At 37.9% G+C, this 27460-nt stretch overlaps 1 protein-coding gene across 3 annotated transcripts; it reads right to left on the bottom strand.

Moving 5' to 3' along the window:
* Positions 1–1227: 1227 nt before the first annotated feature.
* Rpe65 (retinal pigment epithelium 65) lies at positions 1228–27460 on the bottom strand. 3 transcript variants are annotated; one of them, NM_029987.2, is made up of 15 exons: positions 27292–27354; positions 26136–26218; positions 24867–25017; positions 22091–22198; positions 21859–22000; positions 20027–20174; positions 12316–12397; positions 11965–12097; positions 11730–11869; positions 10855–10984; positions 3824–3938; positions 3641–3735; positions 3426–3537; positions 1725–1887; positions 1228–1405 (listed from the first exon to the last, which is right to left on the bottom strand). In NM_029987.2, exons 1-14 carry the CDS (start codon positions 27300–27302, stop codon positions 1736–1738), a joined length of 1602 nt encoding a protein of 533 aa, NP_084263.2. In that variant the 5' UTR covers positions 27303–27354; the 3' UTR covers positions 1228–1405; positions 1725–1735. The 3 variants fall into 3 exon arrangements, 2 of the variants coding, with proteins under 2 accessions (NP_084263.2, XP_006501228.1); XM_006501165.2 differs by having other exon boundaries at positions 1245–1405; positions 3426–3540; positions 27292–27460; XR_001783668.1 differs by having other exon boundaries at positions 1245–1403; positions 1725–3540; positions 27292–27460.

Below are 27460 nucleotides of genomic sequence, written 5' to 3'. Positions count from 1 at the left end.
AAAAGCCCAGGATAGTGAAAACTATTCTCAACAATAAAAGAACTTCTCGAGGACTCACCAGGCCTGACCTCAACTTGTACTACAGAGCAATAGTGATAAAAACTGCATGGTACTGGTACAGTGACAGGAAGGCAGAGCAATGGAATGGAGTTGAAGACCCAGAAATGAACCAACACACCTATAGTCACTTGGTCTTTGACAAAGGAGCTAAAACCATCCAGTAGAAAAAAGACAGTATTTTCAACAAATGGGGCTGGTTCAACTAGGGGCCAACATGTAAAAGAATCCAAATTGATCCATTCTTATCTCCCTGTACAAAGCTCAAGTCCAAGTGGATCAAGGACCTCCACATAAACCAGATAAACTGAAACAAATAGAAGAGAAAGTCAGGAAAATTCTTGAACACATGGGCACAGGGGAATTTTTCCTGAACAGAACATCAATGGCTTATGCTCTAAGATCAAGAATTGACAAATGGGACCTCATAAAATTGCAAGACTTCTGTAAGGCAAAGGACACTGTCAATAGAACAAAACGGCAAACAGCAGATTGGGAAAAGGTCTTTATCAATCCTACATCTGATAGAGGGCTATTATTCAATATACACAAAAAACTCACAAAGTTTGACTCTAGAAACCCAAATAACCCTATTTAAAATGGGGAACAGGGCTAAGCAGAGAATTCTCAACTGAGGAAGCTTGAATGGTGGAGAAGAACCTAAAGAAATCTTCAACATTCTTAGTCATCAGGGAAACACATACCAAAAGAACCCTGAGCTTCCACCTCACACCAGTCAGAATGGCTAAGATCAAAATCTCAGGTCACAGCAGATGCTGGCAAACATGTAGAGAAAGATGAACACTCCTCCAGTTTTGGTGGGATTGCAAGCTGGTAAAACTACTCTGGAAATCATTCTGGCATTTCCTCAGAAAATTGGACATAGTATTACCAGTCCTGGGCATATACCCAAAAGATGCTACAACATGAAAAAGGCAACTTTTCAACGTCTACATTCCTTTCCTATTTGATTACTAAGTGTTTAAAATAATTTTTCAATTTATTTTTATATCACAGAGAAAGTATCACCATATAAATAATCACTTAATTTTTAAAGGAACCACTTGTCCAACTCAGAAATTTCTGAAAAACACTGCAAAATTGAGTACATCTTTGACTTAAAACCATGATGGACAGAAAGATGAAATAAACAGAATTTTTTTCTTTTTCTGTTTTTTTTAAAGATTTATTTATCATATGTATATATGAGTACACTTTTGCTGTCTTCAGAAACAGCATAAGAGGGCATTGGATTCCGTCTCAGATGGAAGTGAGTCACCAGGTGATCTTTGGGAATTGAACACACGATCTGTAGAAGGGCAGTCAGTGTTGTACTGCTGAGCCATCTCTCCAGTCCCAAAAAAAAAAAAAAAAAAAAAAGAAAAAAAAACCCAGAATTTAATTATAGATTTGGAGCTAGCTAGCCTTCTTGGTTTTGCCATTAGAAACATGTCTTGCTAGAATATTGTTGATGATTTTCTGTATTTTTAAATAAAAATTACATTTATTTATTATAATGTATATATGTGTTCTGCAATGTGTGTGTAGAGATGAAAGGACAACTTCCAGGAGTAAGTTCTGTCCTTTCATGATGTGGATCATAGAGATTGAACTCAGGTTTTCAGGCCTGACAGTAAGTGACTACTCACAGAGCCATTTTTGCTGACCTGGAATATGTTCAGGATCTTTTGAACAGTCCATGGAAGGTCACAGGGATATTAGTCTCCACTTCAGCCCTGGCAATTTCACTCAAGTCTTTGGCATTCAGAACCAGGAGATATGCAGGCTTTTGCCCTGCCCCAGGGCTCACCACCACACTCAGAACCACACCTGTTAATTAAGGCAGTTTTGCAATTTTAAAGTCAGGTTTTATGATTATCTGACATTGAAATTATATAGGTAGTAAGGTGCTATTACATTAAGAAATAGAAATCACATAGAAATAAGTCACATAGAAAACCATGTGACTTATTGTGATTCTGTTTTTTGTTTTTGTTTTTTGGTTTTTGGTTTTGTTTTTTGATTTTTCGAGACAGAGTTTTTCTGTGTAGCCCTAGCTGTCCTGGAGGCCAGGCTGTCACTCTGTAGACCAGGTTGGCCTCAAATTCAGAAATCCACCTGCCTCTGCCTCCAAAGTGCTGGGATTCAAGGCAAGTGCCGCCATTGCCCAGCTGTTTGGCTTTTTAATAACCTGGCTGTGTGACCACTTGAAGGAATACTTTAAACCCTTTCTTCCTGGACTAGCACTATCCTCAGGAAGGGAGTGACCTTGTCTGTAATAAGACACCACAGTTTCTTATTACAACAACCAGATCAAAGTACTAACTCATCAATGTTGACTAAGGGAGCAGATCTATGTTCTTATCTTTAATATAAGTTATGACTAATAAAAATGTACACTTTAAAACTTTTAAAGCAGAAGAGTGTTATAACTATAAATTTCAAGACTTATATGTAAGTTTACTTCTTTCAAACATAATGAAAACCTAACTTTTATACTTTTCAATGTGTGGTGTGAATATAAAACCACTTATTAAAAATGGCCACCAAAATTATTTATCATTCTTTTATGTTTTCCTATATTTTAAAACTTTAACCCTACAGAATGTAATACATTCTCCTATCTTTGCATTAATGTTTTTAAATTCTTTTATTATTTTTATGTGTATGGTCATTTTGTTTGCATAAGTACCTGTGTAGCATATATATTTCTGGTGTCCACCGAGGCCAGAAGAAGGTTCTGAGTCACCTGAAGCTGAAGGTACAGCTGGTTGTGAGCTATAATGTGGGTGCTGGGAGTTGAACCCTGTCTTCAACAACAGCAGGCAGTACTCTTAAGCACTGATCTAGCTTTCTAGGCTTCCTAGCAGCAATGCTTAATCAAGACTGATGCTATGTAATGCAGTTGCTTTATTATATGCTGTGGCTAGGGTTCTTGTTTAGCCTCAACTTAATAAAACAAACAAATGAGAACTAGAGTCCCAGACATGCACATTCATTGATCTGCTATAATATTTTATTTCCCTTCTTAGAACTCCATCTGCTTATTCAAAAATATAGTTTGCTGAAGAAAGGCTGTTAGAATTCTTGCTGTTATGCCTTTTCTTATCCCTTCCATTCAGAGCTTCACTATGCTGCAGAAGGTGTTTTACTGTGGTGTTTTGTTTTTGTTTTGGTTGGTTGCATTTTGTTTTTTCTAGTAGTGATCTCCAAGACCTGACCACAGAAATTCAATTCTGGTGCAGTTCCATTCAGTTTAAGAACCACCATTTGAAAGTTAGTAAATAATCAGCCCAACCCCTTTCCTAATAGAGAACACACTGAATTTCAATATAAAGCAAAGTCCAGACACTCATTGATTCCATTACCATCATCTTCTTCCAGAGCATCTGGTTGAGAAACAAAGATGGGTTCAGATGGGTAAGAATCTGGCTCTTGCCACATCCAGATTTCTTTAGTTTTGACGTTCATCTTACAGAGCTGCTTATGACCAAGAAAAAGCAATTGGATAGTTAATGAACTGCTTTACTTGACTAGCATATGACTCAAAGATTTATTGGATGTTAGTAAGATGCTTTATTACCTTGTCAGGAACAAAGTGATTCAACCCAAGTCCGTATGCATAAGTATAAGGTTTCCCTCCAAATTTCTGGTAATTGATTTGAGGAAATTCAAAGGCTTTAAAACAGAACACAGGTAGAGGAAAATTCAATATCTTTAAGTAGATCATTGATCCCCTTCTCAGATTTTTACTAGATCATCTTACCTTGACGAGGCCCTGAAAAGAGAACCTCAGGTTCCAGCCATATGGTCTCATCACTGCGCAGAGTGGCTGTGGCAGTTGTATGGGGCAGTGTGACTAAATTTCTGCCTGTGTCGACCTAAGAAAGAAGATAGCAGAGACCACAGTGAGAAGGGAAAGAAATTCAAGTATCTGTAAATGCAGACTTCCCAAACTTTTCCTCCTCTTTTCAGAGGTCACCATTTAAGGAACAACAACAACAACAACAACAACAACAACAACCAGACAAGGAGACTGGTTACTGTAGTGGCCTTGGAAGTCTCTCAGATGGCATACTGGTAGGTTACAAGTAACCTGCTGGAAACATATTGTTCAGGGTTAAATGTCTGTCTTTAATGTGACAACCATATTGATTAGCTAAAAATCCTTGATAATGGTCTTAGACTTCAGAATAGGTGGCATGTGACATTGTCCTGTTCTAAAAGTCTATTCTTTCATGCAGCCAATCAGTCAGGCAAGCCAGTTGCTTAATCACTAACTTGTGTGCTGTGCACCATGCTAGGTACTAGGAGGGGAAAGGATATTTAGGGATTCTCCAATTGTCTACAAATTCAGCATTACAAATGCAATTGGCTTAACTGAAAGCATCTTGGTCATTTGATTACTTCACAAGAACTTATTGAGCACCTCCTATAGATTATGGGTTATATATATTAGGTGTTAGGGAGACAGCTATAAAAAGGGTTGAACTGACCCATGTTGTGTGTCTGTGTGTATGTGTATGTGCCTGTGCGTGTGTGTGTGTGTGTGTGTGTGTGTGTAATTTAAGAAACAACATGAAAGCATTATAACAAGGGATTTTGTAATGTCCTGGGATAAACGAGAACTTAGGTGACACTTATCTGTGGGTAGGAAGAACAGGGCATGACAGTGGGCTCATAATACAAGGTAGAGAAAATGTCAATGTCAAGTAGGTGGAGAAAAGTTTCTGTTTGTTTTAAGCATTCAGAAAAAGACAAAGCCTGAGAAAAACCTGAAGTTGAAATTTAACTTCAGATAAGAATGAGAACAGGACTTTAAAATTCAGGAAGAAATAAATACTGTCCAGGGAGTAATAGTAATAAAACTACTTAGCATGCTTAGCATACTTATACTTGTGAATAAGCAGGTGTGGTTGGAAGAGTGTCTCTGAGACAGTGAAAAGCTGAAGTTTTGATTCCCTGGTAAGACTAGAACCTAAACCAGAGAAAGCCAAATTGTGGGGATCAAGCCACAGCCTAGAAGTATGGAGATGACTTCCTGCTTTTATCCTTCAGAGTTTATGAAGACTCTGAATGTATGGCTTCATGTTGGGGAATAGCAGGGAAGAGAGCAATGGAGGAAATGTCAGCTCAGACCTGACTACAACCTACACATACAATGGTAAAAGGAAATTCAGTCAAAAGGAAAACAGGACTGGGAACATGAAGGAAAGGCAATAAGGAAGTGTTGACATCACACACAGAGTTATTATAATCACACCCAACACATACCATCAAAGAGGACGGGCAAAACAGCCAACTAGTCAGTTTCTGTCTGACAATTCCTTTTATATACCACCTGAACACAGAACACTGATACATCACTATGACAATGTTAATGAACAGTAGCAACAGTTTTTATTTAGATGCCAGACACTGTGCAATCCATTTGATATAGATCATATTCATTTGGTTATCACAGCAGGTAAGACCTGTCTTTCTCCCACTTTACACATGAGGAAATTTAGCCTCAGATGAAGCACTATGTCAAAGTCACAGAGCTAGGGTGTGCCTCCATCCCTTTCTTAACAAACTGCCTGCTTGGCCAGCAGCTGAGTTAGGAACTCATACCCATGGGCAAGTCACAGAGGATCTTAGTGACTCAAGATTTTCATCAGTGAGATGAAGCTGTTCCCAGACAGGTGAAGGGTTTGAGGAAAGACCCTGTGAAAATTCGTCCTTTTTAAAAAAAAATATGGTTTCTGAAGAACAGCTGTCAACTGCCTGAGTATAAAGTATTTATTATTTTCTAGCTAGGATATATAAAAATGACATGTAATTATATTGTCAAACAAAAAACCTACTAGACAAGATTTTTAAAAAGGCATTTATCTCCTATCATATACATGTAATGGTACACACACACACACACACACACACACACACACACACACACACCTTAGATGATTTCATGAAAACAGTGGGAAAATACTTCTGGATCATATTTTATACTTTCTTATTATTGAGGGTCAGTAAAGCTTATGTTCTATTTGTAGATTAGCAAATATACTTAATAAAGTGTACAGTGTACCATGAATATAGAAATAACAATAGAATAGCAAAGGGATTCAAAGAGTGAGGAATTTGTGGGTTGAAATTTTAACATGGGGTCAGAGTAAGTCTCTTTGTAAAAGTGGCATTTGATACAAAACTCTTAGATGAGGAAACCTGCAATGCACTCAAGCAGGGAGGGAAAAAACTGTTCTAATCTAGGAGAATGGCACCAAGTATGTTTCAGGAGTACCAAGGATAACTGCGGTGGTAGAGTACAGAAGTTTGTGGAGATCTGATGGACTTAGATTGTGTAAGGCACATGGGTTATTGTGAAGACCTGGGCTTTCACTGTGGATAAATGAGGAAAAACTATATAAGGATTTTGGGTAGGCAAAGAAGACACTGTGATTTATTAAAGAAATCACTCTGCTTTGTTGAATCTACAGTTGGGTATTTGTTTTGGGGATTGAAGTTAAAATGCAAGATTAGATTCAGTAAAACTACTTTGTTTTATAGTAGTCCAATCCAGAGAAAATGATTCTAGTTGGACTGGTAATACTTCAATGAGTGAGATGGGGGAGATGGAGTTGAGAGTTTCCTGGTGAAGTGTTTGGAAGTGAGAGAGATAGCAAGCCCAGCACCATGTTGTCTGATATGAATAATTAAAGGCTGGTAGTGTCCCACAATGGTTAAAACTATTACAAGTGGTACAGTTTTTGATTAGGTGCAGTTTTAGGTTTTGTTGCTTTCTATTATATTGGTGGTAGCGGTTGATAACTTGAACCTTGAGATTCAGAAACAGGAAGAGATGTTATACAGACTACTTTAAAGTAAACTGTTGAAGCAATGAGGACACAAAAATATACTATAGGAGCCATTGACTGAGTTATAGAGTCTTTCAGCAAAAGAAAGATGTGTAATGGAAGCTTTTTAAGGCAAAATGAGTTGAAAGGACTTGGTTCTCTAAGGAAGGAAGATCTGGGAGGGAGAAAGGAAAGGAGGAGATTGCTAGACCAATGTATCAACTGCAAGGACGAGAAAGATTAGCTTTGCTTAGGAAGATAGATATTCAAAGTGAGTGGTAGACTAGACAGAAGGAATCTTGGATTCTTATCTGAATACTTTCATTTTATTTCAGATGAGGAGAAAGCATCATCATCATCATAATCAGTACATATGAAGCTCTAAAAGTGGGAGGTATAATAGAGGAGAGGAAGATCTGGAATATTTAACTAGCAAAGTAAGATAATATAAGAAGTTAGGAAATGAAGCAGTAAGATTTGTGGTCAGATACTTAAAATTGAACCAACTAACATGACTGTGTGTTTGCAACATTTAAATTTAGATTAAAAGGTATAAATATGGAGAAAATAGATAATCTAATTGAACTACAGTGTGATTTTGACAAGTTTGATAAAGAATGATTATCTACACGGATGTTGTTCATAATTGTTGATCATGCAAAATGACTTGAGTGAGACAAGAAAGTGAGTATTTCTAGGTCATAAAGGATATTAAATGGTATGTTCAATGGAAGGAAATTTATAGTAGGAATGATAGCAGGGCAGGCAGCTGTGGGCATCATGTTATTGTACATTATGTAAATATTATTCTTGTATTATTCAAATGCTGACTTCTCTGCCCCCATATCTGGTTGCAATCCAGACATGACATTGTAATGCTTATACTAAAAATCTCTGGTTTCAATGTTATATAAACATCGTTCCCCATTTATTCTCTGATTTGTCAATAAAAGTTGATCAGCCAATAGGTGAGCAGAAGAGAGAGTATTTCTGTACTGCTAATCTCAGCTAGAGGAAAGGGAGAGAGTAAGGGAGGATTTGCCATGAGAGGAGGGATCAGGAGATACCATGGGAACACATCTGGAGCAGGGAAAGCCATATCAATACAGAAATGCAAGTATCTCTGGTATTTTGGCTGTAAGGTAGCCAGTTTCGTTTAGAGCATTAAAATAGATTAATACTGCTCAGTTATTGTGCTATAAGACTTGATTAAATAAATCTTATAGTCCCTGTCTTATTTATTTGAAAGCTAGCCAGGATAAAGGAGAAATTATCGCTTTTAATACTGCACTAACAGGTCACATTGCAATATAAAAGGCACAGCTAGAACATGGAGTAAGTGGGATTGAAAGAGCACTGAAATTGCAGAAGAACATTTATATTCTAAAAGAGAGTTTAGTTTTAGATTCTCTATTGCCCAATATGTTCTCTATGCCATTTCCAGAGGGACCCATGTCGTACACACACACCATACACACTTAAACTTCCTCAATAATCTCTTACCAATTATATGTTATTTAGAGTCTGGTAAAGAAAGCCCATTTATAATCTCTCTCACTCCAATCGTTCTTTCCAGCTGTTCTTAAAAATTCCCACCTCTGCTCTGCTTTCAATAAAGCATCTCAAGGATTTTGTTATACTTCTATGTTAAATCCCATTTGCTTTTTATTTTTCCTTTAAATACAACTCTTTGTTTTAGCAGAAGTTCTTTTTTTTCCCCTAAGGAGCCCAATTTCACTCAACTATTATTCTTTATTAGTTTGCAGATATGCTTAAAGGCAAAAGGATCCAGTTCTAAGTTATGTTTGCTTTCAACTGCCTCTGATTTAAGTCTTTAGTTCAATGTATTTGCTTCAACACCTTTTGTCCAAGCAGGTAGTATATAGACAGAAAAAGTGGGTGTTCATTGTTTATATGGAAAAATATGTTTTTCTTGGTTTTGACTAGTATTTCTTTCTTTTTTTTTGGTTTTATTTTTGAGACAGGGTTTCTCTGTATAGCACTGGCTGTCCTGGAACTCACTTTGTAGGCCAGGCTTGCCTCGAACTCAGAAATCCGCCTGCCTCTGCCTCCCGAGTGCTGGGATTAAAAGCATGCGCCACCACTCCCAGCTTTGACTAGTATTTCTTTCTTTCTTTCTTTTTTTTGTTTTTTGTTTTGTTTTGTTTTTTTTGTTTGTTTGTTTTTGTTTTTTTCTCTCTTTTTTTTATTAGGTATTTTCCTCGTTTACATTTCCAATGCTATCCCAAAAGTCCCCCATACCAAACCCCCAATCCCCTACCCATCCACTCCCCCTTTTTGGCCCTGGCGTTCCCCTGTAAGGGGCATATAAAGTTTGCAAGTCCAAAGGGCCTCTCTTTCCAGTGATGGCCGACTAGGCCATCTTTTGATACATATGCAGCTAGAGACAAGAACTCCGGGGTACTGGTTAGCTCATATTGTTGTTCCACCTATAGGGTTGCAGATCCCTTTAGCTCCTTGGGTACTTTCTCTAGCTCCTCCATTGGGGGCCGTGTGACCCATCCAATAGCTGACTGTGAGCCTCCACTTCTGTGTTTGCTAGGCCCCGGCATAGTCTCACAAGAGACAGCTATATCTGGGTCCTTTCAGCAAAATCTTGCTAGTGTATACAATGGTGTCAGCTCTTGGAAGCTGATTATGGGATGGATCTCTGGATATGGCAATCACTAGAAGGTCCATCCTTTCTTGACTAGTATTTCTATTTCACTAAAAATTCTAGATATTGCTGATGTTATTCTAAAACACTGAAAAGACAAAAATGTAGAGACAAAGAGATAGTTGTGTGGGGTCCATAAAGCTAACCTTCCAAATATTCATGTGAACCAGGTTTCCTGATTCTAGATCTACTGTTATTTTTAGTCACAAAGTCCTCTTTAAAAGGCATAATTTCTTTTTTATAATTTATTTTTTATTAGATATTTTCTTTATATACATTTCAAATGCTATCCAGAAAGTTCCCTATACCCTCCCTCCACCCTGCTCCCCTACCCACCCACTCCCGCTTCTTGGCCCTGGCATTCCCCTGCACTGGGGCATATAAAGTTAAGGCATAATTTCTTAATGGTAGTGGAGACTCACTAGGGTATAGACTCCTACTGTATTTTATAGATTGGTAACAGCAGGATCAGAGTGGCTTTTGTCTTAGTCACATTGTCTAGTTGGAGAGTCTCATGGTGACCTTCAAATCATTAATTTCCAAAGGAATATTACACTTACATCAAAGAGGAAAACACACCTGGGGCCTAGAGGACATTTTTTTCAAATACCATCTACTCTCCAGGTTATTAGTTTCCTTAGACAATCACTCCTCCTCTATCGTTTTCATATTTACTTTATCAAAAGAGAATTTAAACCTCAACTTTGAGGTTCATGTTTTTTAGGGTTCTTATTTATATATTAGTAATTTTGAATGTTATTTCTCTTACCAGTGTACCTACTGCATTTATTTCAGTTACCAAATCTTCAGAGGAATGTTATAAACTCCTCCACCAACTATCTAATAGTATTAATTATTTTTGTTGTCTAATGTCATTTTCAGATTTATAGAAAAACATATTTCTTATGCCAATGGATTGAGGAGATGCTTTCTGATCCTTTATTTTTCCAGAATTTGAAGTCATTTAGGATATTTGTACAACTATCAAAGGAGGATGGGAATCACTGGGTCTGTAGTTATTAATGAAGTATGTTTTTAAAGGGATTTTATGAATAAAAAGGGCACAGAATTTGAGATCAAGAAACTACATATCATCTTGGCTCTGTGGAAGTCACCCTTTCTAAATCACACCATTCTTTTGAGCTTCAGTTTCCTCATTTGTAAAATAAGAGGTTTAATTATGGTATTTAAAAACTCCTCCTAGATCTGAAATTTCAGGATTATATGTATAAACAGGATAGTTTCCAAAGTGAGTTGAAATACTCATGTATAGAAAGTTACCTTGTCAATTGTCAAAGGAAGTACATATCTCCTGACTTCAGGCTGAGGAGCCTTCATAGCATTTCTTTTAACTTCTTCCCAATTCTCACGTAAATTGGCTAAATATAAGTAATTATAAACAAATTCAAACCTGTGAAAACAAGAAGTCAAACATGAACAGAATTGCAAATAATGAAAAAGGGTCTAATGTAGCATAGGCTGACCTTGAACTTCAGATCTTCCTGCCTCTTCCTCCCAAACATTGGGATTTTTGTCTTTTTTTTTTTCCCCAGAGCTGAGGACCGAACCCAGAGCCTTGTGCTTGCTAGACAAGTGCTCTACCACTGTTGGGATTTAAGGCATGCATCACCACACCTAACCAATTTTAGAGGTGATTCAAGACTTTGAAAAAACATATATGTGATTGTTCCTTAGGTCACAACCCAGACTGTTATTGACAGAAATAATGTCAGAGTCATTTCCTCCTCCTACACAGTGAGGGAAAATAAAAAGGATTACCTCATAGATATGCGTAAAAGCAGCTTTACATACTCTTTGTTCTGTCCCATTGTCTCCACTCTGTGTCTTTAGGAGTCAATGTATTTTTAATGACTAGACTGAGAATAGCATTTCTGTTTCTATTATTCAGAAAGAGGGAGGATTCAAGGCACTTTACAGACCTCAAGAAGTTTCCATTTTTAGGCCTGGTTCAGATCAAGTTGGTTTTCAGTGTTAACTCTAGTTCTGATGGTTAGTCTGTCTCTGATTTTCTAAACTCTCTGGTCACTATCATTATACATTTTGCTATTTCATAGCACTTCCCTTTTTGTATGTGATTCACATTTAACAACAAGGACTTGCATTAAGGCACTTTGTTTCCAGAAGAAATTTTTTACCCTTTCCAGCAACAGAGATCCACAATCAGAAATCCATTGTCTTCATAAGTATTGATATGATGGAAGAGATTGAAAGGGGAAGTCCTGTATTTGTTATTGAAGTATTTTCTTCTTTTTTTATCAGCAACATGAAGCCAAACCTGGAAAAGTAAGGAAATGTTTTGATAAATTTTAAGGAAAAAAATTATAAAACACTTTCCTTAGAATCACAATGTAACAAATGAATCAGACATACCCCCATGCTTTCATTGGACTCGAAACAGTCCATGTAGTTGGCTCCCCAAAGACTCCACGAAGAAAGAAACTTGAAAAGGTTAATTTTGACTGGAGTCTCCACAAAAACGATATAGTTGGGAGTCAGACCAAAACTGTTCAAAAACACAAATGGGCTTGTGAATGGGAGAGCTATTTCTCAGTTATGAGTGGGTAAGCGTCTACACAAAGTATATTTAGTTACTCAGATTTACAGTGCTTACATGGAATTAATTGGATTTAAACTTAGTTTTCTACAAAGACTTTCCAAATCAGGGTTGGTATCAAAGATAGGCAAGAGACATCTTTAAGTTTAAGCTGTCCTTTAAATTACCTGTGTACATAAGATGGCTTGAAACGATCACTGCAGGGGAACTGCACAACAACTTCTGACTTGTTTATTGGATCTTCCTTGTCTGAAATAAAGTGGTTTAAAGGCTTTAGAACAACAACTTTTCCTCCTCCTCCTCCTCCTCTTCCTCCTCCTCCTTCTCTTCTTCCCTCTTCTTCTTCTTCTTCTTCTTCTTCTTCTTCTTCTTCTTCTTCTTCTTCTTCTTCTTCTTCTTCTTCTTCTTCTTCTTCCTTCTCCTCCTCCTCCTCCTCCTCCTCCTCCTCCTCCTCCTCCTTCTTCTTCTTCTTCTTCTTCTTTTTCTTCTTCTTCTTTTCTTCTTCTTCTTCATGTAAAACACTCAAACAGCTTACATAAGCAAAAATATATCTTCAGATGTGGATTTTTCATAGCTCATTTTCATCTTCTCAGTTTCTGGTATATTCTAGTAGAATTTCATGTTGTTCAAGAGGTCTTGAGTAAGGGGTGGTTACCTAAGGGTCCCACCAAGTTCCTTCTGGACAAACAATTGTATGTCTTAGAAAGAAGACTCACTTAGGAAAATGTAGTGACAGCTGGAGAGCAGGGAGCCATTGTTAGTTAGAGAAATGAGACAGAGGACAAGAAAGCAGAAGCCGGGGGTTCTGGACAGAAAGTAATAGGTACAGATCTGAGGGCACCTGGTGGAATGGAAGGAAGTTATAGGCCGATATTGGAAAAATATGCACCAGACACAGATAGAATTAAAGAACAAACTCCTAAAACTTCATTTTAACAGGCAATCTACTCCTATTGAGGGTATAGAAGAGACTCCAGAGGTTGGAATCCAATCTTTGGTTTGTGGTAGGACTTTTTATAGGCTCTTGGAAGCCCTTAGGACTTCTTCTCATTTCTGATTGGTCCTAGCTTGGATATTGTCTCTTCAATAAACTTTTTTCCCTTCAGCCTGCTATTTACAATTAGAAACAGTTTCATTCTCTTCCAAGAAGAGGGCTCTTTCCTATCCCAGGAGCACCAAATAGTTCTATAAGAGGCCAGTATTGTTTTCCAGATCTGCCCACATTTTGATGACTTCTCTTAATTGTGAAGCTACACTAACCTAGGGAAATTAAAAAAGCAGCATATTTGAAAACGTGCACCCTTCTGGCCCACTGCAGCACCGGGGTCCATGGCCCGGGTAGTCTCTGGACACCCGCAAGGACCCACACAGGATCCACCACGGGATCCTAAGACCTCTGGTGAGAACACAACTTCTGCCAGGAAGCAGGTTCAAACACCAGATATCTGGGCACCTTCCCTGCAAGAGGAGAGCTTGCCTGCAGAGAGTACTCTGACCACTGAAACTAAGGATAGAGCTAGTCTCCCAGGTCTGCTGATAGAGGCTAACATAATCACCTGAGGAACAAGCTCTAACCAGAGACAACTATAACAACTAGCTCCAGAGAATACCAGATGGTGAAAGGCAAATGTAAGAATCCTACTAACAGAAATCAAGACCACTCACCATCATCAGAACACAGCACTCCCACCCCACCTAGTCCTGGGCACCCCAACACAACTGAAAAGCTAGACCTGGATTTAAAGCATATCTCATGATGATGGTAGAGAACATCAAGAATGACTTTAAACTCACTTAAAGAAATACAGGAGAACACTGGTAAAGAGTTACAAGTCCTTAAAGAAAAACAGGAAAATACAACCAAACAGGTTGAAGTCCTTAAGAAAAAAAGGAAAACACAACCAAAAAGGTGATGGAAATGAACAAATGATACTAGACCTAAAAAGGGAAATAGACACAATAAAGAAAACCCAAAGTGAGGCAACGATGGAGATAGAAACCCTAGGAAAGAAATCTGGAACCATAGACGCGAGCATCAACAACAGAATACAAGAGATGGAAGAGAGAATCTCAGGTGGAGAAGATTCCATAGAGAACATCGGCACAACAATCAAAGAAAATACAAAACACAAAAAGATCCTAACTCAAAACATCCAGGAAATCCAGGACACAATGAGAAGACCAAACCTACGAATAATAGGAGTTGATGAGAATAAAGATTTTCAACTTAAATGGCCGGCAAATATCTTCAACAAAATTATAGAAGAAAACTTCCCAAACCTAAAGAAAGACATGCCCATGATCATACAAGAATCCTACAGAACCCCAAATAGACTGGACCAGAAAAGAAATTCCTCCTGACATATAATAATCAGAACAACAAATGCACTAAATAAAAAGAGAATATTAAAAGCAGTAAGGGAGAAAGGTCAAGTAACATATAAAGGAAGGCCTATCAGAATTACACCAGACTTTTCACCAAAGACTATGAAAGCCAGAAGAGCCTGGACAGATGTTACACAGACACTAAGAGAACAAAATGCCAGCCCAGGCTACTATACCCAGCCAAACTCTCAATTACCATAGATGGAGAAACAAAAGTATTCCACGACCAAACCAAATTCACACATTATCTTTCCAAGAATCCAGCCCTTCAAAGGATAATAACAGAAAAAAAAAAAACAATACAAGGACGGAAATCACACCCTAGAAATAGCAAGAAAATAATCCCTAAACTAACCAAAAAGAAGACAGCCACAAGAACAGAATGCCAACTCTAACAACAAAAATAAAAGGAAGCAACAATTACTTTTCCTTAATATCTCTTGATATCAATGGACTCAATTCCCCAATAAAAAGACATAGACTAACAGACTGGCTACACCAACAGGACCCAACATTCTGCTGCTTACAGGAAACCCATCTCAGGGAAAAAGACAGACACTACCTCAGAGTGAAAGGCTAGAGAACAATTTTCCAAGCAAATGGTCTGAAGAAACAAGCTGGAGTAGCCATTCAAATATCGGATAAAATTGACTTACAACCCAAAGTTATCAAAAATGACAAGGAGGGACACTTCATACTCATCAAAGGTAAAATCCTCCAAGAGGAACTCTCAATTCTGAATATCTATGCTCCAAATACAAGGGCAGCCACATTCATTAAAGACACTTTAGTGAAGCTCACACCACACATTGCACCTCACACAATAATAGTGGGAGACTTCAACACACCACTTTCATCAATGGACAGATCATGGAAACAGAAACTACACAGGGACACAGTGAAATTAACAGAAGTTATGAAACAAATGGGCTTAACAGATATCTACAGAATATTTTATCCTAAAACAAAAGGATATACCTTCTTCTCAGCACCTCATGGTACCTTCTCCAAAATTGACCATATAATTGGTCACAAAACAGGCCTCAACAGATACAAAAATATTGAAATTGTCCCATGCATCCTATCAGACCACCATGGCCTAAGGCTGATCTTCAATAACAACATGAATAAGGGAAAGCCAACATTCACATGGAAACTGAACAACACTCTTCTCAATGATACCTTGGTCAAGGAAGGAATAAAGAAAGAAATTAAAGACTTTTTAGAGTTTAATGAAAATGAAGCCACAACATACCCAAACTTATGGGACAAAATGAAAGCATTTCTAAGAGGGAAACTCATAGCTCTGAGTGCCTTCAAGAAGAAAGTGGAGAGAGCACACACTAGCAGCTTGACAAAACATCTAAAAGCTCTAGAAAAAAAGGAAGAAAATTCACCCAATAGGAGTAGAAGGCAGGAAATAGTCAAAATCAGGGGTGAAAACAACCAAGTGGAAACAAGAAGAACTATTCAAAGAATTAACCAAATGAGGAGTTGGTTCTTTGAGAAAATCAACAAGATAGATAAACCCTTAGCTAGACTCACTAGAGGGCACAGGGACAAAATCCTAATTAACAAAATTAGAAATGAAAAGGGAGACATCACAACAGATCCTGAAGAAATCCAAAACACCATCAGATCCTTCTACAAAAAGCTATACTCAACAAAACTGGAAAACCTGGACGAAATGGACAAATTTCTAGACAGATACCAGGTACCAAAGTTAAACCAGGATCAAGTTAAAGATCTAAACAGTCCCATATCCTCTAAAGAAATAGAAGCAGTCATTAATAGTCTCCCAGCCAAAAAAAACCCAGGAACAGATGTGTTTAGTGCAGCGTTCTACCAGACCTTCAAAGAAGATCTAACTCCAGTTCTGCACTAACTATTCCACAAAATAGAAGTAGAGGGAACTCTACCCAACTCATTCTATGAAGCCACAATTACTCTGATACCTAAACCACAGAAAGATCGAACAAAGATAGAGAACTTCAGGCCAATTTCCCTTATGAATACAGATGCAAAAATACTCAACAAAATTCTCACTAACTGAATCCAAGAACACATTAAAGCAATCATCCATCCTGACCAAGTAGGTTTTATTCCAGGGATGCAGGCATGGTTTAATATATGGAAATCCATCAATGTAATCCATTATATAAACAAATTGAAAGACAAAAACCACATGATCATCTCGTTAGATGCAGAAAAAGCATTTGACAAATTCCAACACCCATTCATGATAAAAGTCTTGGAAAGATCAGGAATTCAAGGCCCATACCTAAATATGATAAAAGCAATCTACAGCAAACCAGTAGCCAACATCAAAGTAAATGGTGAGAAGCTTGAAGTAATTGAAGTAATCCCACTACAATCAGTGACTAGACAAGGCTGCCCACTTTCTCCCTACCTATCAACATAGTACTTGAAGTCCTAGCCAGAGCAATTCGACAACAAAAGGAGATCAAGGGGATACAAATTGGAAAAGATGAAGTCAAAATATCACTTTTGCAGATGATATGATAGTATATATAAGTGACCCTAAAAATTCCACCAAAGAACTCCTAAACCTGATAAACAGCTTCAGTGAAGTAGCTGGATATGAAATTAACTCAAACAAGTCAATGGCCTTTCTCTACACAAAGAATAAACGGGCTGAGAAAGAAATTAGGGAAACAACACCCTTCTCAATAGTCACAAATAACATAAAATACCTTGGCGTGACTCTAACTAAGGAAATGAAAAATCTGTACGATAAGAACTTCAAGTCTCTGAAGAAAGAAATTAAAGAAGATCTCAGGAGATGGAAAGATTTCCCATGCTTGTGGATTGGCAGGATCAACATTGTAAAAATGTCTATCTTGCCAAAAGCAATAAAGAGATTCAATGCAATCCCCATCAAAATTCCAGCCCAATTCTTCAACGAATTAGAAAGAGCAATCTGCAAATTCATCTGGAATAACAAAAAACCTAGGATAGCAAAAACTCTTCTCAAGGATAAAAGTACCTCTGGTGGAATCACCATGCTTGACCTAAAGCTTTACTACAGAGAAATTGTGATAAAAACTGCATGGTGAAAGATCTTGGCAGAATGTAAAAGGACACAGAAGCCCTAAAATTGGCAAGATAGACGTCAGTGTTAGCATTACTAGCTTCACTGATTTAGAAAAATAGAGGGGCACAATGCTCTGGCCACTCCTTGAATTGTGTGTCTGCCAATGTTCTGACCAGGTGTGTGCCCATTGCTGCACCTTTATTAGACTCTTTCCTTGTACCCCTCCCATACCCATTTCTTGAGAATAGACATTGTTTAGATCTGGAAATCCCCTAATCTCCCCCTTCTCCTTTCCCCCCTGAGGGCCTATAAAAACTGGGAACTCTTTCCCCTTGAGGTCCACTCCTCTACCCCTGCGTGGGATATGAGTCATCCCCAGAGCTCTGGCTTTCCCGAATAAAGCCTCATGTGGTTTGCAACAAGCTCGGTCTGTCGTGAGTTCTTGGGTGTCTGCTATTGTCCTGAGGCCTGAGCGAGGGGCTCCTCTCGGAGTCTTTCAATGGTACTGGTATAGTGACAGAAAAGTAGACCAATGGAATAGAATTGAAGACCCAGAAATGAACACCCACACCTATGGTCACTTGATCTTCGACAAGGGAGCTAAAACTATCCAATGGAAAAAAGACAGCATTTTCAACAAATGTTGCTGGCACAACTGGTGGTTATCATGTAGAAGAATCCAAAATGATCCATTCCTATCTCCTCGTACTAAGGTCGAATCTAAGTGGATTAAGGAACTCCACATAAACACAGAGACACTGAAACTTATAGAGGAGAAATTGGGGGAAAGCTTTGAAGATATTGGCACAGGGGAAAAATGAATAGGAATAGCAATGGCTTGTGCTGTAAGATCGAGAATTGTCAATTAGGACCTCATGAAACTGCAAAGCTTCTGTAAGGCAAAAGACACTGTCAATAAGACAAAAAGGCCACCAACAGATTGGGAAAGGATCTTTACCTATCCTAAATCAGATAGGGGACTAATATCCAATATATATATATATAAAGAACTCAAGAAGGTAGACTCTAGAAAATCAAATAACCCCCTTAAAAGATGGGGCTCAGAGCTAAACAAAGAATTGTCACCTGAGGAATACCGAATGGCTGAGAAACACCTGAAAAAATGTTCAGCATCCTTAATCACCAGGGAAATGCAAATCAAAACAACCCTGAGATTCCATCTCACACCAGTCAGAATGGCTAAGATCAAAAATTCAGGTGACAGCAGATGCTGGGGAGGATGTAGAGAAAGAGGAACACTCCTCCACTGTTGGTGGGTTTGCAAGCTTGTACAACCACTCTGGAAATTAGTCTGGCGGTTTCTCAGAAAATTGGACATATTACACTGGAGGATTCCACAATACTTCTCTAAGAGTTAAGAAGATGTTCCAACTAGTAAGAAAGAAACATGCTCCACTATGTTCATAGCAGCCTTATTTATAATAGCCAGAAGCTGGAAAGAACCCAGATGCCCCTCAACAGAGGAATGGATACAGAAAATGTGGTACATTTACACAATGGAGTACTACTCAGCTATTAAAAAGAATGAATTTATAAAATTCCTAGGCAAATGGTTGGACCTGGAGGGCATTATTCTGAGTGAGGTAACCCAATCACAAAAGTACTCAAATGATATGTACTCACTGATAAGTGGATGTTAGCCCAGAAACTTAGAATACCCAAGATATAAGTTACAATTTGCAAAACACACGAAACTCAAGAAGAACGAAGACCAAAGTGTGGACACTTTGCACCTTCTTAGAATTGGGAACAAAAGACCCATGGAAGGAGTTACAGAGACAACGTTTGAAGCTGAGAACAAAGGTTGGACCATTTAGAGACTGCCATATCCAGGGATCCATCCCACAATCAGCCTCCAAACGCTGACAACATTGCATACACTAGCAAGATTTTGCTGATAGGACCCTGATATAGCTGTGTCTAGTGAGAATACTCACTGCAAAGAGAGGCCCATTAGACTTGCAAACTTTATATACCCCAGTACAGGGGAACGCCAGGGCCAAAAAGTGGGAGTGGGTGGGTAGGGGGTTGGGGGGGGAGGGTATGGGGGACTTTTGGGATAGCATTGGGATTGTAAATGAGGAAAATACCTAATTAAAAAAAAGAACAATAACCAGAAAAAAAAGAATAAGGGCTCAATAAATATTTGATAGAACTAAATTTATCAAATTTACATTTGATGTAACTAAATTTTGAAACATTGTAGAATAGAACTTGGCTTCTTGCTTTCTTGATTTTTCTAATTGTTTACTCTCGTGCTTTTTGACATTAGTCACCTGGTAGGATACAAATGAGAGGAAGTCTTATTAAATTCGAGAGCAATATTGATACTATGATCCAGATCTGATATTTCCAGCAACCTTTTGTCAACGATAGAACACCTTTTTCTCCTACTGGAGGGAAGATTACAACCTCACCTGCTTTCAGTGGAGGGATCTTAATAATGTTGTAGGCAACTGTAAAATTTTTTCCAAAGCAATTCCCAATGTTGTAAACTGTTCCATCACTTTCAATATGTGGATGAGCAGTGGCACCATTGACAGAAATATAGTTGCAAAGATCAACCTGTAGAATGAAAGATGAATCTTGAGGATCCTTTCAGTTTCAGTTGCACACTTATGAGCTCGACACTGGGTATAGGTTGAGGTCAATAAACTAATACTGGGCATTGAGGTTGAGATCAATAAACTAATGGCAGAATATCTAAATTCCTTTATTCTAACTATTTGAAATAAACATTACATTAATGTTCCTTATAGTCCTGGATTCCATGACTGGTCTCCTATTTAGCCCTTATTGCTCCCCATTCCCAAGTAAACACCTTAAAGTATAACTGCTTGCAAAATTTCTTTGAGCAAAGACTTTCAGTAGCTTTCAATTAGAAAAAACAGTTTATTTCAAATTTCTAGCTTAGTATTCCAGCTTTCAGTTTCACCCCAGTCCCACTGCTCCCTTTAAAACCATCTACACTTCTAGATTACTAGTTCTCAGTTTAAAGTGTTATTGTTCCCTACCTGAGATATCAGAGTCATTTTTGAATTTCATAGTGATCAAGGACATTTCTAATATTTAGAGGACAAAGTCAGGATCATCAAGCCTTTTCAGTGCATGGGTCAGCCCACATTGAACAGCCATCTCCTGTCTAAAGCTTGCACAGAGAATTGCTGCAGGCTTAGCATAAAAAGATTATTCTCAATTTCTGCAAAAGTGTCCTTTATTTTCCCATTTCTGTGACTTTGATCATGCAACCCCTCAATCTAGAATATTCTTTGACCAAATTCACGGAATTTACACGTATCCAGATGAAATGCAAGAGTGTAAACTCTGATTTCATCTTTTTTCACCCTAAACAACTGCCTTGAGGCACACTTTTGTATCTGTTTTCCTTAGGTTTACATTTTCTTAAAAGATTTATCACTTTCTGAATCCTGTTATAGTGTGTCTCTTTGATTTCCCCATCTAGAAGTTAAGCTTACTAAAAACACAATACTGTGCAAACATATGATGATACATATTGGTTGAGATTGTCTCTATTTTAAGTATTATTCATGAAAAGTGCAAAGTGTTTAATTTTCCAATATTTTGATATTTATTTAAAATATAGCTTTATTTCTAATAAATATCTCTAAAAGGGGACAAATTGGTGCAACAAAGTTGCTTAGAACCACCAACGGCAGGTTTTCAACATTAATAGTTTTTTGTTTGTTTGTTTGTTTGTTTGCTTGTGGTTTTTTTTTGGGGGGGGTTTGATACAGGGTTTCTCTGTATAGCCCTGGCTGTCCTGGAACTCACTTTGTAGACCAGGCTGGCCTCAAACTCAGAAATACACCTGCCTCTGCCTCCCAAGTGTTGGGATTAAAGGCATGCACCACCATGCACAGCTAATAGCTGTTATTTTTAGGACTGTTATACACCAGATTCAAGCTAGCCTATTATACCTGAAGGGTCAGAGACAGTGCTGTGTTATCTCTTGTATCTTACAGAAATTTTAATACATAAGAAGGTCTCAGAAAATATTTACAAATGAACAAATGTAAGTTGTTTTAATGTTTTCCTCCCATCTATGTATTTCAAATGTCATAGATTAAGAAACAAATTTCACCCTATGTTAAATATCTCATAGTTGGGGACTAGCAAGGAGTCAAAATTTATTATAACTCATCTGTTCTGTCAAATTTATCCTAATGTTTTAATTCTAAGTTCTCAATTTTATGTGCTTGAGTAATGTCCCCTTAGCACAATATCCTACCTGCTTAATTGTCTCCAAGGTCTCTGGGTTAATCTTTGTGATAAAGTTGGTCTCTGTGCATGCATAGTAATCTTCTCCCACTGGGTAGATATTTACAAGGGCATTGTCAGTAACCTCTACTCCTTTAAAGTAAGAAAAAAACCTGCAGAAGCAAATGAATTTTGCAGTTCAGTAACTTTAAAACTATGTGAACAAAAAGGGGTGATATAAAATGCAGTTTGGTTTCATTAACCTGGAAAATATATTCTTGCAGGGGTCTGGGAAAGCACAGGTGCCAAATTCTGTTATGACAATCCTCTTCTCAGTCATTGCTCGAACATAAGCATCAGTGCGGATGAATCTGAAGAATATTGAGAAATGGATAAAGGATACAAGTAGGCTATACATTCTAGACACATGAAACTGAGAGTCAGTGTGTTTTCATCAAATTGGAATCATGAATCTCCCCAAGCCGGTGATAGAGAGACTGAGGCTCCGAAAGATGAGTAGATATATGTGATTGTGACATTGATCAGAGTTAGAAAACAGGAAAGTGCCCCACGTCATGGTGTGTAGATTTTTTCAACTTGACACAAACTAGAATTCTTTGGAGGAAAAGAAAACTTTCATTGAAAAGATGCCTCCATCAGATTTTCTGTAGGTAAGTCCATGAGGACATTTTAACAAATTAATGATTGATACAGGCAAGACCAGCCCACTGTGTATGGTACCACTGGACAGGTACCACTTCAGAAAACAGGCTGAAGGCTGAAGTGGTGGCTCAGCCATTGAGATCATTGACTGCTCTTCCAGAAGACTTGGATTCAATTCCCAGCATCCATGTTTTGGGCTCACAACCATCTATCTATAACTCCACTTCCAGGAGATGTGACATGATCTTCCAGTTTCTGCAGGTACTGCATGAATGTGGTGCACAGATATACATGCAGGCAACATATACATGAAATATTTCCAAAACATTTTTAAAAGAAAGGGTTAGGAAAGGAGAGAGAGGTAAAGAGAAGAAGGAGGTGGTGGCAGCAGTGGCAGCAGTGGAGGAGAAGGAAGAGGAGGAGGAGGAGGAAGGTGAAGAAGAAGAAGAAAGAAGAAGATGAAGAAGAAGAAGAAAGAAGAAAGAAGAAGAAGAAAGAAGAAGAAAGAAGAAGAAAGAAGAAGAAGAAGAAGAAGAAGAAAAGGAGAAGAAGAAGAAGAAGAAGAAGAAGAAGAAGAAGAAGAAGAAGAAGAAGAAGAAGAAGAAGAAGAAGAAGAAGAAGAAGAAGAAGAAGAAGAAGACACAAACCATTAGGCAGTAAACAATATTCCTTCATGGTCTGTGTTCCATGTTCTGATTCCTTCCTGCCTTGGCTTCCCCTGGTGATGAATTGTAAAGATGAAATAAACATCTTTCCTACTCAACTTGTTCTTGGTCATGATGTTTATCACAGAAGTAGAAAACAAACTAGAACATGTGGCTATGTCACACATGTAGCTCATCACATTATAGGACATAGTGTGATTGATTATATTTTTTTCATCTGTTTGACCTTGTGTTTCTCTTTAATTCTAAAATGTATTATATATTTTAAAATTTAGTTTTTATTGAATTTTATCTCTTTCACAGGCTGATTTATCTGTGAGTCACTTCCTAGACCACCTGGAAAATGCTACTTGAGGCTTGCCATATGGAAGGCAGAGTAAAATTTGATTTTGTGCTTTTATAAAAAGGAATGTATATGAAAGTACACATTAGAAGTTATATAAAATCTGTGTCTGAAATCCAAAATTGCTTTCCTAGAAAAACTTATGCTTGTCAGTCCCTTCCTCTCTTTTGTCACAGTTCAAATCCTATTTCCAGTTTCCCCTTACTCTTCCTTTGATGTCCCTTCAAAATGCTTGAAATTTATGGTAATCATACCACTAACAAGCCTGAATATTCAAATAGGAATCAGGGTATTTACTGTGTTGTTATGGGGGCTTCTTGGAATGATGGCTTTAGTAATAACTCTTTATTGTTGTTACTATTAATAAAATTATTATTACGAATATTATATGTATGTGTGTTCTGCTTGCACATATGTCTGTGTACTACATGTGTGCCTGTTACCCATAGAGGCTAGAAAGTACATCGGATCCCCTTGGTCTAGAGTTGTAGACAGTTGTGAGCAGCAGCTGCCATGGTGCTCAGAATTGAATCCTGGGTTCTCTGGATGCTGAGTCATTGCTCTAACCCTTTAGCAAATAACTGGCTAAAAATTTTCTCTTTGTATCCCTCTGTCTTTCTCCCTTCTCTCACTCTTCTTCACATCTGTATCTAGTGTTTCTGTGACATATTTTGTCCCTCCCCCCCTTTTGTGGAACTCTCTTCAAGTCCCTATAATTTTTTAAACATTAGTGTGTGTGTGTGTGCGCGCACACACACACACATGTGCAGGAGCTATGGAATGCATACAGAGTTCAGAGGAAAACTTGCTAGAGGTAGTTTATATGTGGATTGGATTAGGGTAAGGCTTAATGGCATGTACCCACACCTTCTGAGTCATTTTACCAGCTTCTTTTTTAGACCTTTCTGATGATAAAAAATGAAAGAAATTTAGATAACCCAATAGTCTAGTAATCACAGATGTACTAGCAGTTTTTGTTTTTACTGCATTATTACAATGAGTGACATATTTTATTCTCATTTAGTCATGGGTAGACTCTATAGAGTAGATTCTACCATTTCTTTCATTCTACAGTTGACAAAGTAATTAGAGGCCAATAATTCCCTACCAGATGCCATCATTTAAGACAAAATGGTGCATGGTTTATTCAGGATTTGAAGATAGCCATGTTTGTCTCAGAGCTCTTGAACCCCATTATCTCATTTTAACATTCTCAGGTGGCTGTGCAAATATACAGACATGGCTAGACCATGAAGAAAGAAGAAAGAAATGTGTTTAGAGGTTTTCTCTGGGTTCATGAAGGTGAAAGTTCAAACAGGAGAAGAACTGAGATAGGCTCTACTCTGGTGAGGTCAGTCATGGACTTACCTTCTGTGGTATGTGACATGGCCCTCCTTGAAGTCAAACTTGTGCAAAAGGGCTTGTCCATCAAACAGGTGATAGAAAGGCTCAGATCCAACTTCAAAGAGCCCTGGCCCACATCGGAGGAGACTGCCAGTGAGCCAGAGGGGAATCCTGCCTGCAGCAAAGTGAGATATCAGGTGGTACTACTTACTAGATTTTCTATGTGCCTATTTGTTATTTGTCAGCTTACCTATAGACAGAACATCAGTTTTTCTTATGCAATTTGGTGGTTTAAAAAGTACAAGGATAGACTTTAGGAGCATGGATCAAAATATTAAAACTAGGTGTCAATTTTTTAAAAAATGCATTTTTTAAGATAGGGTTTTTTGATGGTCTATACTCAGTTAAACAGACCAAGCTGGCCTCACACTTCTGCCTCTGTGTTTTGAATGCTGAAATTAAAGATGTGCACTACTCTACTCATGTAGAAAGAACCTTTTATATGAAGCAGCAAGAATGTTGGCTGAGTTTTTAAAATCTAAAACTCCCATTTATCTTGGGATATAAATGAGCACGCTTTATGAAATTCACCCTTTGTGGCAGATAAGATACAGGGATAAGTGTCAGGACCTGGATTCATATGTAGAATGTCCTCCTGCTTTCTCTAAGAGCTTTTGTTTCCTCATAAAAAAAGAAAAATGAATGGCACCAAGATTGTCATTGGGGACTTCCATTTTTCACAATGAGGTTTGATCAGTCCTCTCATCCCCAGAAAAGTTCATGTTTGCTCAATCCTTACCAGGTTTTTATTTTAAAACAAATCGATTGTTGCCTACATATTAAGTTCAACTATCAAGCAGACATCAAATAAAAATTAGAAAACAATATTTGCTTTGACTGAAAGCTAATGTTTGATACTAAACCACCATCTAGTTGAAGAGTGTTCACTGCTCTCCTTGCCTTTTATAGAGCAGAAAACAGAGAAAAGATTTGCCCAACTGCTGACATTTCACATAGCATCCTGTTACACATAGCAAAGCATGAGTCACATGAGGTCTTTGGACAGAGTTGATGATACTAACAGTGGCTCCTGTCTACTGCTTACTTGATGTCTGATACAGGATGATCTTGACAGAAAAGAAAGCTTTCTGAAGAGTTAGGTTCTGTTAGCTTGAACCCAGTACTCAGGATAAAGCAAGAAAGGTGTCATGGTTTATATCAACCTAGGCTATACTGCAAGATGCCAGTTTAGAATGTACAATCAATAAGCAAGCTAAGATCAATGAGACCAACCTGTGACATGAGCTGTTAGTGGTGAGGACAGTTCCTCCACAGTTTCAAATAGTTTCTTGTAGCCACCAGCAGGGTGTTCAATTCTGAAATTCGGGATTATGAGAAAGAAGCACAGGTTGATTCTCAAAGAGTATTCCAGAGGGTCAGAGGCAATGCCTCTGTTTTGGAGAAAGGTGTTTTAAGGACTCCTTCCAGTTCACCTGCAGCACAGCCCACTTAGGACTTCATGAGGTGTTGCTCAGGCCCTTCCTTTCATGCCAAAGAGAATTTTGACACTTTAAATAAAAATGGACATATTGTCCAAATCCTATTTTATGCAGTTTTTCATGCTTCTGAAAAGATACCAATTAATTCAGCTGTGTTCTCTTCTATTTCTGAATTGTGACACAAGATTCTTTTCAAGAACTACCAGCCTAGAGACACCCAGCTGGGGCACTCCTGACCTTCTTATGGATTCGTTCACTAACATAAAATAAGGTCAGCATTCAGAGTCAGGTGCCCCACCCTTTGTTATTCACCGTATTATACTCTTAGTTCTTCCCATCATCTTCATGTCTCTACCAATCCTCAAGAGCTATAGTTCTTTCAAGAGGAAGATTGAGAGACTCAGGTTCTATACTTGTTTGTGTGTGCCTACTCATGTCTTATCTTTGCTTCCATTTTATATCTTCTTAAAGTGCTGTCCTAACTAGCTAGACCTTCTAATTCTAACTACATTTTATTAAGCACTTATTATTAAACACTTTATAAAGAGAATTTCATATTGTACTACAACATTTAAATTTCTCAACAATACAGTAGGGTAAGCAGTATTATAATATCACTTCTGGATTTGGAAAACCTTTAAAAGTTAAGTAGTTTAGACTTAAAAACATATGTAATTTGCCAAAGCCACACAGGTAGGAAATGAATAGGCAAGACATGAAATTCATATAGTGTTCATAACTGCCTTCCAGGCCCATTGCAAATCATACAGATATCACCATCATCTAAATATAAACTTTTTATGTTCTGTTCACTGCAGGAAGAAGTATCTCCAGCTAGGCCCAAGAGCTGTCTTAAACAAACCATAACCCAATACTATTTTCTACAATATCTTGAAATATTCCATTTACCATCACAAAGTCATGATAGAAGCTCTCTCAGAGATACTTACTGGATAGACATTTTCTTCCAGTGAAGATTAGAGAGAGTTCTGGTACCAGCTGTAGGATGAGGAAGCAAGTTCTTAGCCAGGGCTTTTTTGTATGCAATCTAATCCTTATTGGAGGAGCCTGCGGCTCTGGGAACCCTCTCCACCCCTCAGCTGATGGAAGGTAACAAAA

The sequence above is a fragment of the Mus musculus genome, chromosome 3, assembly GCF_000001635.26.
Source record: "Mus musculus strain C57BL/6J chromosome 3, GRCm38.p6 C57BL/6J".
In the NCBI taxonomy this organism is placed as follows: domain Eukaryota; kingdom Metazoa; phylum Chordata; class Mammalia; order Rodentia; family Muridae; genus Mus; species Mus musculus.
This window is presented reverse-complemented; position numbering and strand designations above follow the sequence as displayed.

Bases quoted from the DNA above. Each gene is read 5' to 3' on its own strand.
- Rpe65 (XM_006501165.2), bottom strand. The intron at 20,175-21,858 runs GTAGGATATTGT...TTCATTCTACAG, and splicing joins CCTTGGAGACAATTAAGCAG to GTTGATCTTTGCAACTATAT. The intron at 12,098-12,315 runs GTAATTTAAAGG...GTTTTTGAACAG, and splicing joins AAGCCATCTTATGTACACAG to TTTTGGTCTGACTCCCAACT.